We start from the raw sequence: 24,002 nt of genomic DNA, 5'->3' as shown, positions 1-24,002 counted from the left end.
GGACCTGAGCAATTTAATATCACTTTCTCCATCGTTTCACCCAGCCCTGGTTTGACCATCGGACAACCATCAGTTATACAAATAACGATTACGGATGATGATGCGCCTGCACCTACACCTGGTAAGTACGCCAGCGAAAGAAATATACCGTGTCTTTCATAAGCTCCTGTAGTTATAGGTCCATCGAACTGTCAGCAAAATAATTATAAAATAATAAAAATAGTTTTCCTGGGCGTGAGAGAGTCCGTGATGCAAGACGAAAAGTTAGCACTTACAGTTGCAGCAAAGACGTACTTGCAAAGACTCTCAATAATCTGGACAAGCCCCCTGTCCGATGCCAACCGCGTCAAGGCAACAAACCAGTTCGCCTTGCCTGTCTTGACGTACCCCATGTGGACCCAACATTGGCCATTGGGAGAACCACAAAGCCTTGATAGAGAGACAAGGAAGTTGACCAGTGAGACTGATGGGAACCCTCTTCGCTCCACTGCAGTGCTGTTTCTTCCAAGAGATAAAGGGGGTTTTGGACAAAGGTCTGTAGAACAAGAGTACAAATTTCAATAAGATCGAGGCGGCTATGAAGCTGTATGAGAATCCTGACCCAATGATGAGAAGTGTGCTGATATTTGAAGAGAAAGCAGGCGAGAAGGGATTCTGCTCCCTTGTGGAAGACGTACACAAGTTTGCGGGGGAACTGGGAACTACTCTCAATTTGGCTACTCCTGATCCATCATGTAGCTCGTAGCAAGCCCCCGAGGAGAGGATCAGTAGACATCAGGTGAGACAACATCTTAAGAAAGCTGTAGAAGAGAAGCTTGAGGAGAAGGTGGAAGACCAGAGATGATAAGGACGTCTGCTGTGGATCAGCAGGGAAGACGACTAGCTGAGTGAACACAGCAGTACCGCCTGGTTGAGTGAGGGGGTGTTCACTCCTACTCAAACTATCGCACGGGTTATGGAACTTTATGAGCAGCTCTTACCAACCCAAGTTTACACGGCTTATAAGACCGGTATACTTCAGACCAAATTAGCACCATGTGTAGAATGTGCGGTAAGGTACCAGAAAGCCTTGCTAACGTTTTGGCGAGATGTTCATCGCTGACGCAGACTAAGTACATGGAAAGGCATAATGCTGCACTAAAGGTGCGGTTCTTTGCAATGCTGAGGGACCTCAAGCTTGCCGACTCTGTTCCTCCATGGTGCTCACGGGTGGAGCCCAAAGCGTTGTACGAGTCAGAAGACGCTCAAGCATACTGGGATGTTCCAGTTTACGTAGAGCACACTTTCGTTCCAACCATCAGGGTGTACACGTGATTTGGAGACCGCAAGTCGATGAGGGTGTTGGCTGAGCTGTCTGTGGGTGGGCAATTGCACGAAGAAATATTCTGCGAAGACAGCAAGAGAAGTACCAACCACTGCGGTGGGAGCGTAGCAAACTGTAACCAGACTATAATATCGTACAGCTGAACGTCATCATGGACGTTTTAGGGGAGTGGTCCAAGAAACTAAATGTCGAGAAGAGTAAGATCTTTGGTGCGCGATCGAGTAATGTTCTGAAGAGGATGCAGAAGGCTGTGTTGTCCAGCTCTCTGAAAATTGTGCGGTCATGCAAAGTTACTACTAAGTAAAGCCATAGACCCGCATTTCAAGTGTTGTACTGAGCTCTCATTTTTGCCCTATATCCTCTAAAACAATTGAATACTCATCTTAATAATGCAAAAGAGGATTTTGCTTCTGATCCATGACATAGTTTTGGCATGTTGTTCGGTTTTCTTGATGGCAATCACCTCCGCTAGTCGACTGTGATACCTGAGGCATTCTCTTCCCATACCGTCAGTTGTTGTAAACACTAAGGGCCTAACTGTCCCATGCCCAATGTCGAGAACTCTTCTTGAATAAAGACGTTTTTTTCTCGTTCTCGTGCATACAGTTGTTGCGGTTCGAAATCCTTATACGATTCGGCAATTGGGTGGCAGACCCTGACATCAAAGACTGCCGATCGTTGGTTCTCCCAGAACCCGCATGCATGGATATCCAATCTCGCATCTTGTACTTCGTTAGGCTACTTAACCGTTTCCCCCGAAATGACTGGCTGGATGTGACTGAGATACGATTTGTTGAACGAGGGGTGTTGGTACTACTACTACTACTACTACTACTACTACTACTACTACTACTGCTGCTGCTGCTGCTGCTGCTGCTGCTGCTGCTGCTGCTGCTGCTGCTGCTGCTGCTGCTGCTACTGCTACTACTGCTAGTGATAATAATAATAATAATAATAATAATAATAATAATAATAATAATAATAATAATAATAAGCCCCCTCGGATGCAGCTTCACCTGGTTAGTACCTTCAGCGAAAGAAATATACCGTAAAGTGTCTCATAAGCCCCTCCAGTTATAGGCCCATCTACCTGTAAGGAAAATAATATTAATAATAACCATAAAAATAATAATGATGATAATGATAATGATAATGATACTAATAACAATTATAGTAATAATAGTAGTAGTAGTAGTAGTAGTAGTAGTAGTAGTAGTAGTAGTAGTAGTAGTAGTAGTAGTAGTAGTAGTAGTAGTAGTAGTAGTAGTACTAGTAGTAGTAGTAGTAGTAGTAGTAGTACTAGTAGTAGTAGTAGTAGTAGTAGTAGTGGGGATGGTGGTGGTATTATTTCTCCACAGAATAATATGAGGATAAGCATTTTTAAGCTTCCCTTTTCCTTTGTGATGTCAGCAGGGCAACACTTTCAATACCAAATTCAATGTCAATGTTCTTTACAACAGAGACTAATTCTGAAAGGCTCATACGAATGTGAATTGACTGGAATTTATTTACTTGCTGTTTGTTTTTACCGATGAATTTTTTTCTAGACATAATCCTTCTTGCTCAGCAGTTTAGAATCGGTAGGGCTATTTGAAATTAATTGACATTAGGACTTGAGATGTCAGATTGTGCACTCCGACATCATGTATAATGACTCCTTCGTAATATAGGAGGTTTTGGGAAACTGGGTATTTAATTGGAAACAAATGTAAAGATATACGTTGTAGGTGTAAAGCTTTCTAAAATCCTCATAGCTAACACTCTCTGTTGTTGCTTCAGCGTTCTCGTCGGTTTCACCTTCGATTTCTAATTCAGCGTCTGCTTCAATGTCAATGTCACAATCTACGTCAGCCTCGGCGTCTATCTCAGTGTCTGCCTCAACATCGATGTCACATTCCATGTCAACATCAAAGTCGCAGTCAATGTCAACGTCATTGTCGCCAACTACGTCAGCCTTGGGTTCAACATCAGTGTCTGCCTCAACAGCAATGTCACATTCCATGTCAACATCAATGTCGCAGTCAATGTCAACGTCATTGTCGCCAACTACGTCAGCCTTGGGTTCAACATCAGTGTCTGCCTCAACACCAATGTCACATTCCATGTCAACATCAAAGTCGCAGTCAATGTCGCCATCTACGTCAGTCTCGGCATCCGTTTCAGCGTCCTATGTAGCGTCGACTTTGTCTTCTACATCAGCTGTGTCATCTTCAGTAGGTCCAGGCGATGGAACTGTTACTGGTGGGAAAACGGGTGATGATAATTCGGGTAGGTGGTTTGTTATTTGTGTCCTTCACAGACGTTTTGTACGCACATTCGCTATGCAAACCCCAAAATGATCTTGCTACTACGGATGATACTGTTAGTCTTTGATCTTTGTTTATAATGATTTTGACATATTGAGGCCTTTTGATTGCAACAGTGGGATCGTATGGCTGGAATCAAGACAAGAATATCTGTAAAACTGAGATGAGAGATTGGCGTAGAGGGCTCTTTAGTCTTTTAATAGGGCGTGGTGGGATTGATAACATCCTAAGCTACATGGAGTGACTTTTCTATTTTCTATTTCGAATTTTAGAAAAGGAAAGAGACACAATGATCTCCCTTTTGACGGTAGCTATTGCTCTGATGTGCCTTGCAATTGTTGTTTTGCTGATAGTTGTTTACTTTGTGGTGAAAAGGTAAGAAAATAAAGATTAGTCAGCCAAAATTTCGAATATTCTAGCTAAATGAATCAGCCTTATGTTTATTTAGCACCACTACTAGTTAAGACCTGTTTCATACATGTTATGAAGCAAGTAATATGCAAAGCAGGGTAATCGGCTTTCGACTTTCTGCTGTATTTGCGCAATCTGGATCAGTGACTAAACTATTTTTGACCAATGATATCATCATCATCATCATCATTATCATTACTATCATCATCATCACTACCATCAACAGTATTAATATTAAATCGCTTGAATGAGAGCTAAAGCATATGTATGTGTGAATTTTCTTTCAGGATGCAATGACAATTGAAATCAGTCACATCCACCATTACTACAACAAAGGTGTCGACTATTGTAAGGACAGTCTTTTTGCCAAGTTATCAATGTAGAGATTAGTGCAATTAGAGCAAGTGACTTTTACCTTCGTTTTTCTTGTTATTCTCTTAAACCGAGTTTTTTGTTCTTGTTTATTCGATTGTGATTTTTTTTTTAACGAAAACGATGTAGTTAGAGAAACTTGTGGTGTAAATATGTAATTCTTTGCTACATCTCAACGTCTTGAGGAAGAAAAAATTCTCATATTAAGTATCATTCGACTGCGAGACGACAGAGAGTTCAGTTCAGTTCCGGAGGGTAAAAACGGTGAGGAAGCGTGTACTGGAAAAATGTATAAAAACAATACGGTAATAAAAAAAAGTCCTTGAAACGATGAATATATGAATTTCATATACAGTCGAAGGCAGCTCCCCTTGCGACCACTCTCGTAAGGGACCAGCTCTGGTTACGACCACCTTTGTAAAACCTCGTTTGAACTGTGACTTAACGTTTGTGATGGAAAACTCTCGTAAGCAACCGCTCCCGTAAGCGACCGCGACCACTTTTGAGATAACCTAAGTTTCCTTGGTTGTTAAGCTCTCGTAAGCGACCACGCGGAGTCTTATTCATTATATATTAAATCAACACTTATCAGTGAAACTGCACACTGCGCTAATTGTTCGTTGATAAGGACCTTGGGGCTACTTTGATCTAACAAATTGGACGTAAAGTTTAGCCATGATATATCAGATATAAAGACACTCATAAAACGTAAACTTCTTTTGTTTTTTTTATGTATTATCAGGAGCCGAAGTAATCGGCTGCTGGTATTATTAATGAGTCTCTGAAGCTCATAAGCGACCACCCTCTATTGCTTTACCATGCGGTCGCTTACGAGAGCTCATTCTCTTAAGCCACCAGCTCTAGTTAGTTTTTTCGAATTTCCGAAGCAATCGTTTACGAGAGCGTGGACGTATAAAAAAATCCTTGTGGGTTAGTGAGTGTAGAAGTTATTCAAGTTTTTTTTAAAACAAAACGTGTTGTCTTTGATAATTACTCATAGTGTGGTCTGTCATGAGGACATACAAGAAGATAGTTTATAAAAGTCTGTTTTGATTAAGGCTTGGACGGGTCATGCCAGTTGAAAAAGGTCGACTTCTCGCAAGTCTCGTCGCTTGTTTTCGCAAACTCGTCCCTTGTAAAGGTCAACTCGTGATTAAGGCTAGATGAGGGTCCAAAAAATGTCAAATTAAATGACATTTAGTCAGGGCTGGCTGTTGCTGGAAACATAACGTAGCCAGGGTTACTCTCACGACTGGCTGTTTGTGTATATTCAGTAGAAATATATTGAAGCGTATGGGTTTGGGGTTGATTGCATGTACATTACACACAAAAAAATGTTTGGCGTCGTTATCAATAATTTGGTCACAAAACGTGTGTTTAACGTACATCTGGTTTTGGAATACATGTAGAATGTTAGGTCTTTAAATTGTCTAAGAGATTCGCTGATGTACTGTCAGTCTCTTGTATAAACAACCACGGCTAGCCGTTTGTCAGCGAACCGACGGCTGCAATATTAATACCATTTTTGGCATTAAAAGCTGTCATGAGGAGTAGACCCCTGGCGGGGAAGGATGTTCTAATTGTCGGCTAATTGCTGGAACAGACTTTGATCCCGCGTTGATTTGAGATTAACTTGACCGTTGGGGCGTGACTAGTGCGCGGTTGCCCTGGCTGAGGCTAAGGGCTGAGCCTAGTGCTCTAACCCTGCTCAAAGTCTTGGATACTCGTGTTTGGCAATTAACCCTATTCAGACTGGGCTTTTTTGGTCAATCTGTGACTGGAGGGGGGGCTCCTCGGAACCCCCCTCTGTATCTCTGGAACCAATAATGCTAGGGTCATGAAATTTACACACAATGATCATCTCCGTACAAAGAAGCCCCACACCCAGTTTTGACTTGCCACGCCCAATGATGACGTCACAGTGACGTCATATTCCGATTTTTCAATGTTTCTTATTATTTTTCCACTTAGATACGTAAAATATCAATAATATTGGTAAAGTCATCTCTTTGTTATCCTTTCTTATGAACTAGTAACAAGGAAACACTTGTACAGCGAGAAAAAGCAATAGGAAGCAATAAAATTTAAAATTTGAAATGGTTGTCCGCCATCTTGGATCCGCCATCTTGGATTTCCGTTTTTTTGGTTAAAATTTTAATTTAAGGCAACTTTCAAAGGGCAAAAAGCTCAGAATGTATAAAAGAAGTATCAAACTAATGTTTATTACCCAAACAAATGACTTTGGAAGTGTTATTTGGAAAATAGAGCAGCATATTTGTCAAAGCAAAAAAGTGACAAATTTTACCCCACCCCTCTCCCCCAAATATTCGATGTTGAAACATTTTGACGTAATTCAAAAACTAGTCCCAAGCAAAGACCATTTTAACAACAAAAAGCACTATAAGTGTAAAAACGCGATCTTAAAACAAAAAAATCACCATTTTTTACATTTTCCAAAACCTATGTGTCAGAAACTGGTTGCCATGGCAACATGATTAATCACATGGACATGGTAATTATACCAAAATGTTCCTAGATAAATTTTAGGAAAAGTCAGAAAATTTGAACGTCATAGCTCTTTCGGTGTAGGAGTTATCACGATTTTGCCGGAGGGGGGAATCGAAAAGCCCCCCCCAGTCTGAATAGGGTTAAGGGCCGTAGAAAGGGGGTGTGTATATTTTATTTGATCTCTTCATACCTGTCCAATACTCCGACAAATTTATGCATGCATTTATTAACTTTCTCATTGTTTTGCTTCGTTCTTTAGTCATGCTTTTTTACAGTATTGTAAAGTGAAGACAATACAATACAATGTCATGCATAAATTTGTCGGATTATTGGACAACCCTCAATTTCAACTGTCTGTCGGTTCAGTCGGCACCCAAGAGATTATCTAATTTTAAATTTTACTGAGATTTCTGAATTTTTATGTGCACTATGAAATCTCAAATTTTAAAAGTTTAGCATTTCATGTACCTTTAGATTTCATGTAGATTTTTTCATCTTAATATATTTACATCGCAGACACGACGCATATAAACGCTTTAATAACTTTAAAAGCACATTTTGCTTATTATGGAATACTGGCTATTGCAAAGTCTAAGAAAGGTATGAATAATTTATTAGTCGAGTGGCGTTCTGTGGCAAGGTCTGATAGTATTCTTGGGTTACCTGTACTCTGAACATCCTGGATAACACCAAAATTTGCAATTTACACACCTAAACAAGAGGCCGAGTTTCCCCGCCCCTTTTCACGCGGGAGCCCTCAGCCCCTCACCAGGGCTCTGGACATAAAGGGACAGGTTCACGGTTAAGCACGTGTTCATTAATTAAATTACTTGTTTCCAATTTATTATTAATTCTATCGGTTAATAATCCCACTCTCAGTGATCTCCGAGTGTATTTCAAAGTAGAATTGTATTTCAGAGTAACCTGAAGTAGGATGGAGGAGCCGACTAAAATAACAGAAAAAATTAGTGGATTATGCCAACACTACCAACGTTGAATTTATTGTTGACCCGAAGGTTTTATTCCATTGTTGATTAATTTACAGCTATTTGCAAATATTTAAGTTTATCAAGTGCAAGTGACTGCCAGGCGAGTGTGCAGATTGCTTCTTTGACAACATTGTGACATGATCGATATTGCTTGCATAGATGATACAGCATGTCCCGGCAGAAAAACAGCATTTTGATAAATGAGCATGCGCTGAACCGTGAACCTGTCCCCTTAATTAATCTAGTGAAACCCTAATAAATTCGATCCATTTTCACAACGGACAGTTTGGTTGATAATAATCTTCAGTCGTCTACTAAGAAAATTTTTAGGAATTTCTAAACTTAAATTTTCCGTGAACTATAATTTGTGGCTTCAAGTACTACGTTTATTCGAGTTAATTGCGAACCCTTCATGAAATTCCGACTCTGGGCGGGTGTATGGGTCGGGGTCCATTGTCCTTTTATTTCGTTTCTATGTTTTCGATCTAAAAATAAACTTAAGAAAAGAAACAAAACAAAAGATCAATGGACCCCGACAGAAAGTCGATGTTATACTGACATTGACCTGCAGGCTGTTCATATTGTACTGCAGTCACCTTGCCAGTTTCTTCTCACAACTGAACTGCGTTAAGAGTTCTAAAGATTAATTTAACCATGCAAGTGGGAAATTACTCTTCATTGAAGTTACTTCTAATTCAGGTGTTTGCCATGTACCTTTGCAATACACAAGGTAAGCAGTGAAGTAGTTGCTTAACAATTAGTGATCAATAATTCCTCTATGAAAGTATCTGGTTCTGATTTTCTAATTCTTTAAGTTAACCGCGATTCTTTGCATGGTTAAAAATGCTTGTGAGCTTCTGGTGTACCAGTCGATTAATCAAACGAAGTGAGTTGACATATGAGATAAGTTAAGTTGAAAACAGCTTGCGGATTGACAGAATTCTATAAGTGTGACTTGTAAGAGCAGATGTAGAAAGGGTCGCACTGTACTCTGCTTCCAAAAGCGAGCGAGACAACTCGACACATACTGAACCGATGCTGAATAACATGACTCTTAACTCCCGATGTCAAGGAAAGGGGGTTAAGAGAACGAGTGCTTAATGAGATTTCTCGCTAGAGAGCAGAAGGGGTCTGAAACTTCAAGTGACACTGAAAACGAGTGAGAGAAGTCGACACATAACCGATGATGAATAACCTGACCCTTTCCTCCCGATGTCAAGATTAGGGCAGTCACGAGTACGGTGTCAGTGCACTGAAAAGGGCGAGGCAGATAGGAGTAAGATGGCAGTGCCATATCATTGGTACAGTTATATTTAAAAGTTTTTTTTTTTAATAGTGCACAACATCAACTCACATTCTTCAAATGTTAACAATTTTGAATGCTTCGGTGAGTTAACGAAATTAAATAATTCTTTTGCAATATTTCCCGGCATGATAATTTTATTTCACAGTTGCGTGTAAGCCAGCCTAAACGTTTGCAATATGGCTTTTTTTTTTAACAATTTTGAAAGAGGCATCTTTCAATAATTGCATTCCACAAGGGAGTTGATGGCTGGCTCAACGTAAATGGAGCTGCGAAGAACCGCTGGTTGTGACAAAAATTTTAAAAGCGTACAACCTTATTCCTTGATCATTGCTGCTTTAAAACCTGCCAATTTATAAAGCAGGACAGGGCACTAATAGCCCTTTCAAACAAAAATCGTAAGCTTGGTAACCTATTAGGTCCTCAGCAACAACTCAACACTAAGTCAGCGTACTCCATACTCCACAATCAATTCACAACCAACAGTTACACACTGGCTTACACGGCCTCGAATTCAATGCCCAAGTATGGGGTATTCCAAACCATGAACATTTTGAGGAATTTTTTAGAGATAAAATTTTCGTGAACTTTAGTAGGCGCCAGTTACCACCTCGAGAAAAGTAATTCAAACTTATTGGGAACGCTAATTCCATCAATCCATCTTAAAGCTTCGGACTGGCCATGTCACGGACGAGCGCGCTCGCAACTGTCAGTTCTTACAACAGTCACGAAATATCGACTAGGGGTAGGGGACCACTGTGCCTTTGTTTCGTTTTCTTTCTTTTTTTTTCTTCCTGACTATAAACTCTAGAATAAGAGCAAAAACAAAAACAAAACAAAACATCAAGGGACCATGACCCTCAGGGGGTCTCACTTAGGCCGCTGTTTAAGAAATCATTGGACCTCCAGATCTCTTTATTAGTGGGTTAATCTAAGAAAATAAGTACTTTTTCCATTCTACGATTTATGCTTTATCGAAATTGTTCACGATAAATGGTGTTTAAATACATACGTAGCTATACGTTTATTCAAAAAGGGTAATTAAAAACAAAACCAATAAGGAAATAATAAAAAAATACATTGTACTACGAGATATTTAAAAATGAACCTAAAGAACGCTTAAAACATGCAAGATTTCTCGCCCTGAAACACTTGTGGGAGACTGCTACATTAGGGAAATATGCTCACTTTGATAAATCAAGCAGCAAATTATATAACCTACTTAAATATTCGCATCGCCACATTACGCAACGCTAATGTTAACAACAAATGCAACAATTTACACTTAGCACTCGTCACATGCCCCGACAACCCGTGACTCAGTCCGGTAAATCGTTCCACTCTTTCACAATTCTAACAAAAAATTAAATATTTGTGACAGTTAAAACTAGATGCTTTGAAATTTTAGCTTGTAACTATGGTTGCTCCTTGTTCCTTTGGAAGCTGGCTGAAAATAGTCTTTAAATGAGAGATTATTTAAAAGAAAATATACATTTAACGTGACACTCGATCAGAGAAAAATAAAATCCAGTCTTCGTTTCTCCAATGGGGACCGTTTAAAATGGCACAACATCCCTCGTTTTCCATTTCGCCCCTCTTTTGGCCGAGGGCCAGTCTCGACGCTCTCCTCTGGACTTCAGTTTCTAGCGAAACTTTGTCCTTGACTAGGAAAAAGCACCAGACTGGAACAGAATACTACAGGATCGGTCTTACTAGAGATATGTATAGTAAAGAGTCTAAAGAGAATTCTGTTACACCCTGGTTTTATACCCAAGCAAGGGCTTAGTGACCCCAAGGACTCTGCTAGCGTTGTTGACGACTTCGTAAATATGATCGCTCCATGAGAGATCGTACGATACTGTAATACCGAAATCTTGATATTTTTCACGCTCTCTAGACTTTCGCCATTTGGGTCAAGAGTGCATAACTCCCTTTCGACTTATCTTGTTTGTGAGTCATTCTAATTGTTTCAAATTTATCGGGTTAAACGTCAACTGTCAGGTTTTGCACCATTCTGTAGCTTTTTGAAAGTTGAAACAAGTCAGATTGTAGCACATGTATCATCAGAAATGCTCTCTAACTCTCTATAGAGTTTGGTGTCGTCTGCGTACAATTTCACAGTGGAAGAAACTCCAGTGGATATATCGTTGACGTACATTATGAACAAGATGGGTCCCGGCTAAAATTGTTTCTTGGGGTAAGCCTGATTTTACCTGAGTCCATCACGAATAACTGCCGCGCGAAACAACACGTTGTGACCGATCAATTAAAAAGCTCTGAAAGCATTTGAGAAGAGAGCCATCAACACCGTATCTTTCTAGCTTAAGAAGCAGACGCCTGTGTGGACCCGCCACTGTCAAACTGGCTTTGGAGAAGTCTAAGATTAGAGAATTACGTCCGTTGGATTTCTCAGTGTTGCGAGATTTTACCCAGTCGTTAAAACAAGATAAAAGATATGCAACCGTATAACGACCTTTCATGTTCGGAAATTGATTTCGGATTTTGAATACAATGGCTTCGCCTTAAAAATCCATAATTCTGCGTTTAACATATTCCTTCTGCTAGTTTGCACACGATTGAAGTTAGGGAAATCTGACGGTAATTGGTTCTGTAGTTTTCAGTGCCCTTTTTGAACAAAGGTGTTATTTCAGCGCGTTTCCACTTGCTGGCCATTGACCAAGCGCGAAGGACTTACTGATTATTAAATGCACATATAGATGGAGAGAGAACCGAATCGGACGCACATTCCTTCAAGATGCTCGGTGACAAATTGCTCCCTGTGTGACTCTTAGAATTTCTTTTACAATTTTTATTACTAACTTAATTATCTCTATATCTAGCCGATTTTTTGAAAACCAACCTAACGAAATTTGAAGTCATTTGAGTGAAAAAGCGTCAAAAGGCAGGTTTCTTATGCCCGAGAAGCTCCAAAGTCATAGAAACGAAGGAAAAGGAAAGGAGAAAAAGAAAGAGCGAGGAGAAGAAAAAAAAAAGCAAAGCAATGTTTGCACTCTTAGTTTTTGATAATAGCTACTTTGTAGATAGTTTTTGGCCGAAAAAAACTTTTCGACGCAAAAGGTCCATTTGGCGATAATTAACGTTATGAAAAATCCAGCTAGATATATGTTACCTGGTATTTTAGTTAATTTTTTTGATAGGTGTCCTTACTTAATGTGCAACCGCTTTATGAAATGGCAGGGAAATATAGCTATCAATATATTATTCTTATCATTATTATTATTGTTATTATCATTATTATTATTATTATTATTATTAGGTTTCCTATTCCAGATTGAAGAACCACAGCCAACAATAATAGCGAGTGAGGATCAAGAAACTGCTGAGGTTATTCTTGTTGTACATAATTCTGGTTATATGGGCCCGTTTCCCGTTTATCTGGGGTGAGAAAATTACTTACTATTTCAGATTTCAGTTAAAACTTTAGCTAGAAAAAGGCTACCGAATGCAGCGCCATCGTGTGTGATCATCATAATCATCAACATCATCATTACCGTCGCTATCATCATCGTCATCATCATCATGCACTATCACCGTCATCACCAATTTGATAAAACTTTTACAAGTGTAATTTAAAAGTGTAGCTATTGTTTTCGGACTACAAAACAACCGCTAAGCTTGATAATTACACTTAACTTAACTAAACCCCAGACTCCAAAACAATAGCTTCACTTGTAGATCACACTTGTAAGTTTTGAAACAAGTTAACGCCAGTATGCATATACACAAACTCCTTTGAGCGTAATACATATAAGACAACAAGCCCTCTTAGTAAAAAACGTTCTAAGTACTATCTGTTACGTAGGGTGAATTCGATTGATTGTATTCCGGAATAACAAGCAAAGCGTTGTTACAAATCTGCTCTACTGTGATTTTGGGGCCCCTTGACCGCTCCATGCATCTTAATATGTTATTTCTAGTAGATTTCTGGCTATTTATTGCAGTCTAACATCCAAAACGATTGAATGATTTCTTATTTCGGAATAGAGTCAATCCACAGGGCCCGCCGATCAGTTTTCAAAGTGCGGGGGCCGATCCACCTCTTTTGAAGTCTATTTGTGGGGATGGGGGTTGTGGGGTTGTGGACTTTAAAAATGGTTGACCTGGTGTCGACTCAATATTCTTTTAAAATACAGTTACAACTCATCAATCATTTCTTTAAAATAGTTTAACAAACGAGAAAGCAGTTAGTAACAAAAATAATGTAACCATGCACAGCAGCATTATGATTTTCGCGTACTTCATTTACTTCAAAAGTTTATCCGCCCTCTCCTTACAGCTTTGTTTAGACCTTTCTTTAGTCATTGTTAAACCCAGCCTTGTTTTTAACCTACAAGCTGCCAAAAAGAGCCTTTTCCTGCTGCGATGGTTGCAGGGTTTACTATCAGAAAGCTTTTTTTATAATTTATATAAGCTGAGGAATAGTCGAAACTTTAAGAAAAAAGAAATGGTACAAGACAAATTTAAATAACACTATCGGGCGTCAGTGAACAGAGAAAACTGCGGGGAATCAGAGAAAATTGAAACAAGCAAAATGTAGTGCGTGCAGTAAGGCAGTCCTTAATAGAAGTCTATTGAAGTTCCGAATAACGAGCTTCCAGCACTCATTTTTTTGCAGCTCTAAATTCGGGTTCAATAAGGAGGGTGTCAAATATATTCTTAGGATTAGATCCTCGTTTCTTATTTGTAATCTATAAACAGGGATTCTTTGTTTCAGTATCTTTACGCAGGACTTTACAAAAGCCGTGGCTTATTTAGACTACGAAGAGTTTTTAGTTGCAAACCTAACTGTTTCACCCTCTTTGCCGATGAATTATTATCTCGTCAATGTCACTATTTTGGATGATGATGTGCACGAAGAAGACGAATCAGTGGGACTGGATTTCGTACTTTATGATGAATATGGACCCTCTTCCGGTTACCAAATCATCGCAAATGTGGTTTTTGCAGTACTTATAGTTGAAGATGATGATGCACCGCGTAAGTACTCCAACAAAGAAATATATTCTCGATATTATACCACTACATGAGAAATTTCTACAATTTGATTGGCTTAGAGCAGTGGTATTTCAGCTTAATTTGAAATACCTACATGTGAAAATCACAAACCTTTTGCAGGTGGTAGTATAAACAAATAATAGCATGATTTTTACTTGATATTTGGCATAAATACCACTCGTGATATTTCAAAATTGTCACAAATTTCACTCGCCTGACGGCTCGTGAAATTACCTATAACAATTTCGAAATATCACTCGTGGTATTTATGCCAAATATCACTCCAAATCATGCTATTACCTATACTAATTCCTAAAACCCTGGCCCCGGTTGTTCAAAGAGCGGATAACTTTATCCAGGGGATGGGCCTATCCAGTAGATAAAAGTGGTATCTACTGGATAGTTATCCAGTGGATAAAATGTTGTTACACAAAGAGCGGATAGCCTTGGATATAACTATAAATCGCTATCCAGACAGTTGCCGTGGTAATAAATCCAGCCTTGCGTGAGCTTAGATTGCGCATGCCGGACGGACAACAACATTGCTGAAAATATTGAACCTTTGCCTGCCAAGCGCCCTAGAAAGCCTAACTTTACGCCAGCAGGTACTTGAGAGCAAGTTTTCTTCAACGTTATCGAGCTGCCGGCGAAAAGTTCTCCTTTTTCAGGGAAGTTGGTTTAGACGGTTTAGCGACAAGTTGCTCTGTAAAAGATGCAACTGTCGACCGGCCATATTTGTGTCGTTTGTCGGGTGGGTAAAAATTTATACTACCTACCTTACCGTGGTTAAATTCATCCGCTCGATAGCGAGTGGATAACGCTATCCATCTTTCGAACAACCGAGATGGCGCGAGTGGATAAATTTTATCCACTGGATAGTGATTTATCCACTGGATAGGACTTATCCGCTCTTTGAACAACCGGGGCCTAGACAATAACTCAGGATATCTAACCAATTAGAATTGGCAAGGGGAATATTTTTTTGAAATCGGCTCTTTAATATATTTATTATTTAGCCAAGCTTAGCCAAAGCTAAAAGCGAATCTTCCATTAATACGTTAATAAGTTACTTCAAAGAATTATCCGCAACAGCACAATCAGACCGCAGGCACATTAGAGCTCCGCGCGCGTGCTGCAGAAAATTGCACCCTTAGAAAAGCTGTTTCTGATGGCCTAATTAAGCAATAGACCACACTTTCTATGGATTTACCGGCGTGATAACCCACGCGGGATATTGGGAGAACACGAGAAAAGCTTGTAAATCACGTGCCCCTGGCGAGTGATTGAGTAATCGAGTGTTCTCCCAACATCCCAAGTGGGTTATCACGCCGGTAAACTCATAGAAAGTGTGGTCTATTGCTTTTATAAAATACCTCTAAGTTTTCTATGAGTTTACCGGCACAATAAGCCATAGGTTTTTAACCAATCAGTCAATCAGAATGTGCGTACTATCTTCGTTATTTTATAATCTTAAATGTTCAATTCTTGCCCAATTCGCACAGGCTGTTTGGGCTGTAATTTATCGCCCTCTTCTTGTAGACTGGTAGGTTAGTAGATTACACCGCCTGTACCCATAAACAATACCTAGAAACAATTTTTATGGACTGCTGGCAGTTTGTATTTCAGCAGAATTTCTCACCTGATTACGGATAAAATCTATCTTGCTCGGCAGTTAAAAAATTTGTAAACTTATTTGAGTTTAGGACATGAGGTGTCAGATTGTGCCGTTTTTCATTTGCCGCCAGACATATGGCCATTATCATTTCCTTGCTAATTTGAGACTCTTTAAAAAATTGGCTATTTAACCCGAATTAAATGTAGAGATTTAAGATGTACATGAAAAGCCATTTTAAATACTAAAGTAAACACTTCTTTTTATGTTTCAGCTACGCTGCAAACAGCACCTTCGGTGTCTAATTCAATATCGTTGCCGCAATCTATGTCACTATCTACGTCAGCCTTGGCGTCAACATCAATGTCAGCCTCCACATCAAGGTCGCATTCCATATCTACATCAATATCGCAGTCAATGTCAACGTCATTGTCGCCATCTACTTCAGCCTAGACATCAACTTCAGTGTCTGCCTCCACATCAATGTCGCATTCCACGTCAGTCTCGGCATCAATATCAGTGTCTGCCTCAACATCAATGTCACATTCCATGTCAACATCAATGTCACAGTCAATTTCAACGTCAGTGTCGCCATCTGCGTCAGCCTCAGCGTCTGATTCAAGGTCTACTTCACCGTCAATGTCACCATCTATGTCAGCCTCACCATCAACTTCACTGTCTCTTTCAACATCGATGTCACATTCTATGTCAACTTCTACAATGTCGTCATCCATGTCAGTCTCGGCATCAATATCAGTGTCTGCCTCAACATCAATGTCAACAGATTCAGTGTCACATGTCACGGAACTATCTTCATCGCAGGTTTTTACGCCATCATCGGCTCAGCAAACATCATTAGCTGTGCCATCGTCTGTGGGCCCCGGCGATGGGACTGTTACTGGTGGGCAAACGGGTGATGATGATTCGGGTACGTGGTTCGTTATCTTTGTCCTTCACATACGTGTAAAAGTAATGAACAGTAATCTAAAACCACAAGTTAAGGAAAAACTTGGTCATGGATTCAATTTCGCTTTTGCCGTTTGCAGTCAACGTGCATGATTCTTAAAGCCTCTATTGTTCGCAGTTAAGAACTATTTTCATGGTTTTGACATTTTGAGGTTAAACCGTTGATGATATAAGTACGCAGACCATATACACAAACTATGCCGGGAGAATACTGTAAACGTTCAACAACTTCGAAAGCTACGGGGTTTAGAGGGCTTAGAAAAGGAAGGGGCATAATTATGATACACCAGGGGAGGAGGGGTTATAACCGCACTAAAAAAGTGTTTCTGATCAAAACAAGCTACATAGCAGAGCTGATCAAATGAATTTGATCGCTTTTTTAAGCTTCAAAACGTCCAGTCTTAAAATGTCCAATTCATTTCAATACAGGCTAGGGGGGCTTATGACGGGGTATATATCTAACCATTTTTGTGGAAAACTAACCTAACGAAATTTGCAGTCATTTGAGTGAAAAGGTGTTATAGGGAAGGTAGGTTTCTTCAGCCCAAGAAGCTCTGAAAATCAAAGTAGCGAAGAAATAGGAAGGGAGAAAAAGTAAAAGCGAGGAGAAGGAAAAGAGGGGAAGAGACTGAAACAGCAATAATTGCTTTCTTAGTTTTTTTTATAATAGCTACCGTTGGACGCAAAAGGTCCATTTGGTGATAACGTTTTCAAAAATCCGGCTACATATACTCTTTTGTTAACAGGTAGATGGGCTTATAACTTTAAGTTGAGGGGGCGGGATTATAATCGGAAGTTTACGGCAATTTTAGCCAATGGGAGAAAGAGTTATTCAAAAGAAGGAGTAAAACCAATAGAGAAGAGAAGTGCCCTTACCAAATCCAACACTGTTTTGAATGTATTTTTAAGCTATTTTTGAAAACTGTTTTTAACCTGTTTAGTGAAATAGGTTTTAAATAGGGTGAAAAGTGTATTTTTAATGTATTTTTCGACTGCTTTTAAAGGTGTTTTAACCTGTTTAAAACGCTATTAAAAAAGAATTTTTAATGTATTTTTAAATTCGTTTAAAATACATAAAAAATTCCAGGGCTTTTGCAAGGCTCAAAACAGGTCTAAAATAGTTTTTAAATATCTTATAAATCGGAATAAAAACAGGATAAAAACAGTTTCAGAAACATATTTTAATTTGCTATACTATTTTAAAACTATTTTTAATGGCAATTTTAAACGTATTTTGAAAAAAACAGGTTTAAAATAGGTCCAAAAATATATTTTTAATATATTTTTCGACTGATTTTAAAGGTGTTTTAACCTGTTTAAAACGCTATTAAAATGTTATGCTTCAAAATATATTTTAATAGCTTTTTAATGGGTTTCGAAATTTAGTAAAATAATCGTATTTGCAAATACAATAAAAATACTTTGAAAATAGTATTAAAATACCACAGAGGAAGAAAAGCAATAGCACGCGTATATTGTGAAAATACATCAAAAATAGGATGCAAAAATGCAAAAACAGTATAAAATTGTAAGAAAATAGCCTTAGAGTTGTCTGAAAACAGTACAAAAATCGGTCGAAAGAGCATAAAAACAGTACAAAAACAGGATGAAAATACCATTTAAATTCATGAAATAAAATGAATACAAAACCGTCGAAAATTACTCTGAAAAAGCAAGATTTACTTCTGCGAAAATTCTCCACACAGTCCTACGCTAGCATTTCACCGGAATTATCTCTTAGCCGATTTATACTTTACGTTGATTTCCCTACGAATTCTCGGGAAATTCTTACGGAATTTTTCAGAAATGCTGAAATCAATCTTTAGCCTGTGTACAAACCCCCTCCCCTCAATAAAAATCGGAGGGGAAGGGGATCGGTACACAGGCTATCAATCTTCCGCTTCAAAAGAGTATTGCGTTACGTTACCGGGAAATAATAATCTACATACATGTAACTTACATTTTTTATTATATTCACGGCTTTACTCAATTATTATCAGAAGCTTGCAGGCTACGCCTGAACGTTTAATTATTGGCTGATAAAGAACAACATAAGAATAACACCATCAAATTTACACGAGCATGAAAGAGGTCGGTGACGTGACATCAAGTGACTGAGAACAGCGAGGCTGAGCATGGAACCCTGTAAAAACTAAAATTGCCGTACAGGCGGGAGTATATAAATGTTTACTACCCTTCATTTGTTTCTCATATGGAGTATACTTAAGCGTCTTAGTAACATGTTATGCATATATTGTGTATAATACTCACATAACAGAAGACTCTTGGATTAACACACAAGATAGCACAAGACCGCGTGCTTAGGAGAGAAACTGAACCAGATCCTTTCAAAGTACATAACAGTCGCTGAGGAGTCATACCCATTTTTGATCCGTGATAAATGCAACATCTACGTGTTCAGACAATCCGCAGAGTTGAAATGTATACTTTTGTAAGATCGTAACAAACAGTAAAATCAAGCGCACCCGCCATCACAGCAACCGCCGGTACAATAATTTGAAATGAGCAAAGGACAAAGGACGGTTTGTTTATCACGTGCATTTGTCACATCACCGCGGCGCGAAGTCGTGATTTCAGTCGCGCGTGACATCTTAGAAATAATATGCCATGCATGTGCGGAATAATCTATGAGAGAAAGATAACCATATGTCGGAGTTTATTCATATCTGAGCTTTGTTTCTTGATGCAATATATATGAGGTGAGATCTTAGCTTGGATAATTTATTTATTATGTAATTTCAAGGGCTTATTTTAGATAAACCTCTGTTGACCGCGTGCATCCGGTTCTCGGCCCGCGGCTTCGGCTGTTTGTGAAAAAATTTCTATATGAAATTAAAATGCGATTTTAACAAGTTTCTTTTAAAAAACTTATGGAAAGTCCCGTAACTGCATTAATTGAATCACGGCTAAAATCTACGCCGAGATTTTCGCAGAGAGCTTGCAGGTAATGAACAGTGAGGAACGGATAGATCTTTTATCGGAACACTGTCACAGTTACGTGTTGTCAGTCAAAGCTAAAACCTATTCCTAATTTTCTTCTCTTTTTTTATTTAATTTAGATTTAATTTTTCGCTCAGCTTCGAACTTTGTTGGGAGGAGAATCCGGTCCACAATATGTGACAGCTTGTTTTGAGTCGATGATTTATGAGTTCGTGACACGATGAAGGCTTAAAAATTAACTTTGTGCAATTGTTACTTTTATTTATAGTCTGAGTATAAGTCTCCCAAAAGACATTACAGTATTGCACCCTAGTAATAATAAGTTATAAGTACACTACTTTAAAGTATTTACAATAAGGTAAGCATTTGATGACTTTAAGCAGACTTCAAATAGTTTATGGATTATCTGTTTTTATAGTCAGAGTGCTGTGTGCCCAAAATACAATTCAAATAGACCTCAAAACAGTGTTTAAGTACCCTATTTAAAAGTATTTAAAATGCGGTCAGTTCTTAAGGTTTTAAAACATATTTCAAATAGTCTATTTGAACTCTGTTTGTAACTTTGTGAGTGGATGCGTCTCAAAATACATTTTAGATACAACTCAAAACAGTGTTAAAGTACCCAATTTAAAAGGATTTAAAATACGGTCAGCATTTAGGCTCTTAAAACATATTTCAAATTGTCTATTTGAACTATGTTTATAACTTTGTGAGTGGATGCGTCTCAAAATACATTTTAGATACAACTCAAAACAGAGTTAAAGTACCCTATTTAAAAGTATCTTAATTACAGTCACCATAAAAGCCCTTAAAACATATTTCAAATAGTCTATTTGAACTCTGTTTGTAACAGTGTTAGTAGTTCTATGCCCAAAATACATTTTAAATACTCTATTTTAATCATATTTATTAAACAAAATACATCGTAAATTGATGAGAGAGGTTTTCCTTTACATGAAATACAATTTAACTACACTCAAGATATATTTCAAACAGGGGCGAAAATTTAAATTTTTTTGTCAAATAGTATTAAAATACAGGAAAATAGTGTTCAAATACTGAAAATACATTTTAAATACTTTAAAATCAGTTTCAAAATACATATGGTTTGGTAAGGGTGTGACGGCACGTTACCATGGTAACTAAATTTTTTAATCACATTAAGGGAGTTTAAGCAACGACGAAGGCGACGGCAACGAGAACGGCAGAAAAGGCAATAGGTTTATATTAACAAGAAAAACAACTTTGCACGTGCATCACTCTTTTGTAGACAGTTTTTGGCCATCGTTGCACGACTGCGACATGAAACTTCTTAATTTCACATGCCCACTTTACGGAGTAGGAGAACACAACACAAAAGCTTCTTTTTCTTTTTCTAAACAACAGCACAATCAGACCCCAGGCATATCAGAACCCCGCACGCGTGCTGCAGAAAATTGCATCCCCAGAAAAGCTGTTTCTGACAGCCTAATTTTAAGCAGTAGACCACACTTTCTACGGGTTTACCGCGGTGATAACCCACGCGGGATGTTTGGAGAACACGAGAAAAAAAAGCTTGTATCAAGCTTTTTTACACAGTTTTTAGCCATCGTTTCACGACTGCGACATAAAACTTCCTAGTTTCACATGCCGGCTTTAAGGAGTAGGAGAATACAACACAAAAGCTTCTTTTTCTTTTTCTAAACTCAGATACGGTCCTTTCGGATTCAACCCCAGAAAATTCGCCAACATTTGACAAATTAAATGAAATTGAATAAGATCGATGAAGTTTGAAACAGTGCGAATTTACTTTTAAAGTGAATTTTTGGTTTGTTCTCAACCAAACATTTTGCTACAATGGCAACGTGACGTAACGACTTCTCCTCTCTATCAAGGCGTGTTGTAAAGGGCTCTTTGGTAGCTTCCAGTGGGGTACAGGTGGAATCGTTAATTGCTGGTGAATGACTTTTCTTTGCCTTCTTTTTTCTTCTTTAAATTTCAGAAAAGGACAAAAACACTATCATTACCCTGCTGGCGGTAGCTGTTGCTGTGATTTGCATTGGAATTGTTGTGTTGCTGATAATTGCTTTCTGTGTACTGAAAAAGTAACATAAAAGCTAGGGAGCTAGTAATTTGAATATTCTACTAAGAACTGTTTCATCGATGTAAAGAAGCAAGTAACATGTAAAAGCAGGGGAAACTTTCGGCTTTTAATAGGATGTAAAGCAGAGCAACCGGAGTGCGACTGCGCTCAGTACCTCGAACACAACTTTCGTGGGTTTTCTTAAAACCAAAAGCCTCTTTGAGGATGAAAAATAACGTATATGTATGCATGGATTTCTTTCAGGGTACACTGAACTGGATCGAAGAATCCGTCAAAACTTGAAATCAGTCACATCCACAACTAGAATAAAGGTTTAGACTTGTAGCGGCGATATTCATGCCTAGTGATCAGCGTACGTAGAGATCGAGTACTTAGCGTTTTATTATGACATTAGTGCTTATTTACCTTTTATCAATATATAGGCACGTGTGTTTTACTGGAAAATATAGCACTCGTAAAATTCATAAAAACTACATCTGAGACCCAAGTGCTTTATTTTCCATAATCTCACACGTGAGTTTATCGATGACGTAATTTCGGTAATTTCCTTTTATTATCTTATCGATCTCTTTTTGTCTATATAATAAAAAGAACATTACACGGCGGCTTGAAGATATGAATTTTATTTTCTCGTGGCAAGCGTCGCTGCGCTCGTTCGTAAAATATTGTTTTGGCACTCGAAAATAACATTCATATCTTCGTGCAACCGTGTAATATCCTCTATTCATTCTCTTAAATCGAGTTATTTTTTGTTTTGTTTGATTGTTATCATGATTATTATTACTTTTATTTAGAATGAAAGCGATGAAGTTAGATAAACTTTTGACGTTCATCCAATTATAGGGCTTTCGACGATGCAAAAGATGTAAATAAAATAATTTACTACATGTAAGCTTCTATAGAGGGTGCTTCTTAGCTGCTAATAAGCTTTTACGAAAAATGCATTCAGATATTAGAACAACATATTAGAACAATTTATTCTGTTTCGAATTTGCCTAGAAACCGATCGGCTTGAAAGTTGCATTCTAGCACTCTCATGTGTTTGTAAGTAGAGTAGTATTTGTTGTTGACAGAAAGGTTGTTTACAGTAAGTGTGTCAGTTGTGACGATGGTATCAAGCGGTGTTGATAGCGGAGCACTATGGGTAATAAAATTTGGTAAACTATCCATCTGACAAAGTTTGGTTATGACGTCACCGTACGTCCGTCCGTAGGTCCGTACGGACTTTCCGGGTAAGGTTAAGTAGAAACGAATTCCTCCCCTTTTCCCTAGGGAGTTTTGTCCCCTATTGTTTCAAAAGTCTTTAGAAATGATTGACAAATCAGAATCTGTCAACTGACCAAATGTTTGGTGGATTTTAGGGGCCGACCATTTGACTTTTGAGGGGGTTATGGGTCATTTCAGAAAAAATGTCCTGCAGACTGCGCATGCACCAAACTTTGATTTTCGGACAGGATATCGCGAAATCAAAAGAGGCGAGGAGAGTAAGAGAACCTTGAAAAATCCATTAGCATCGCGCTTGGCCGAGTTCGATACTATACCAAAACGTCTCAGGATTACAGATCAATGATATATTGTTCCCGTTAAGTTTCGGTCTGGGCGAAATCGGGTTTTTTATCGTTACTTCTATTGCCGTTGGCTGGAGGACCAAAACGTGGGAAGCGCTTTGATGCCAATTGAAGGCTTATTTCTTCCGCCAGCTTCCATACAAGCTCAGATAATCGTGAAAGGAATACGCGAAATGGAACAGCAAAAATAAAGACTGTAAGAAAGAAACCATAGAGACATTGATGCGACTGAGGAGATCTTGTGGAATTAAGCTTCGTGAACAGAATGTCTTGCACCGACGCGTAAGTAAACTTTTAAATGAACCTCACCACGGCAGACAAAATCAAACAAACAGGCGCTACATGTTTAGAAAAGCTATAATTGCGATGAAGTCATAATATAATTTTTGACTAATTAACCTTTGCGATGATCATAGCGTTAAGATTCTATTTTTATTTATATCTTTCAAACGTTTGAGGCTAGAACGCGAGCAAATCAGGCTAATATTACTGGACTTTGAACAATTGACCTCCGACACGAGTTAACACCAGAAAAGCTGTTTTTAAAAGCGAGCGGAATGAGATTTTCAGGTCGCGAGGCGGC

At 38.6% G+C, this 24,002-nt stretch overlaps 1 protein-coding gene across 1 annotated transcript; it reads left to right on the top strand.

Moving 5' to 3' along the window:
- The first annotated feature begins 5 nt into the window (after window positions 1–5).
- On the top strand, window positions 6–4,768 carry LOC140922035 (uncharacterized). Its single transcript, XM_073372065.1, has 4 exons — window positions 6–121; window positions 3,104–3,592; window positions 3,903–4,005; window positions 4,329–4,768. Exons 2-4 carry the CDS (start codon window positions 3,151–3,153, stop codon window positions 4,336–4,338), a joined length of 555 nt encoding a protein of 184 aa, XP_073228166.1. The 5' UTR covers window positions 6–121; window positions 3,104–3,150; the 3' UTR covers window positions 4,339–4,768.
- Window positions 4,769–24,002: the final 19,234 nt, after the last annotated feature.

This window comes from Porites lutea, chromosome 12 (genome assembly GCF_958299795.1).
Source record: "Porites lutea chromosome 12, jaPorLute2.1, whole genome shotgun sequence".
NCBI lineage: Eukaryota > Metazoa > Cnidaria > Anthozoa > Scleractinia > Poritidae > Porites > Porites lutea.
Note: the sequence above shows the minus strand (reverse complement) of the source record. Positions and strands in the feature narration are given on the sequence as shown.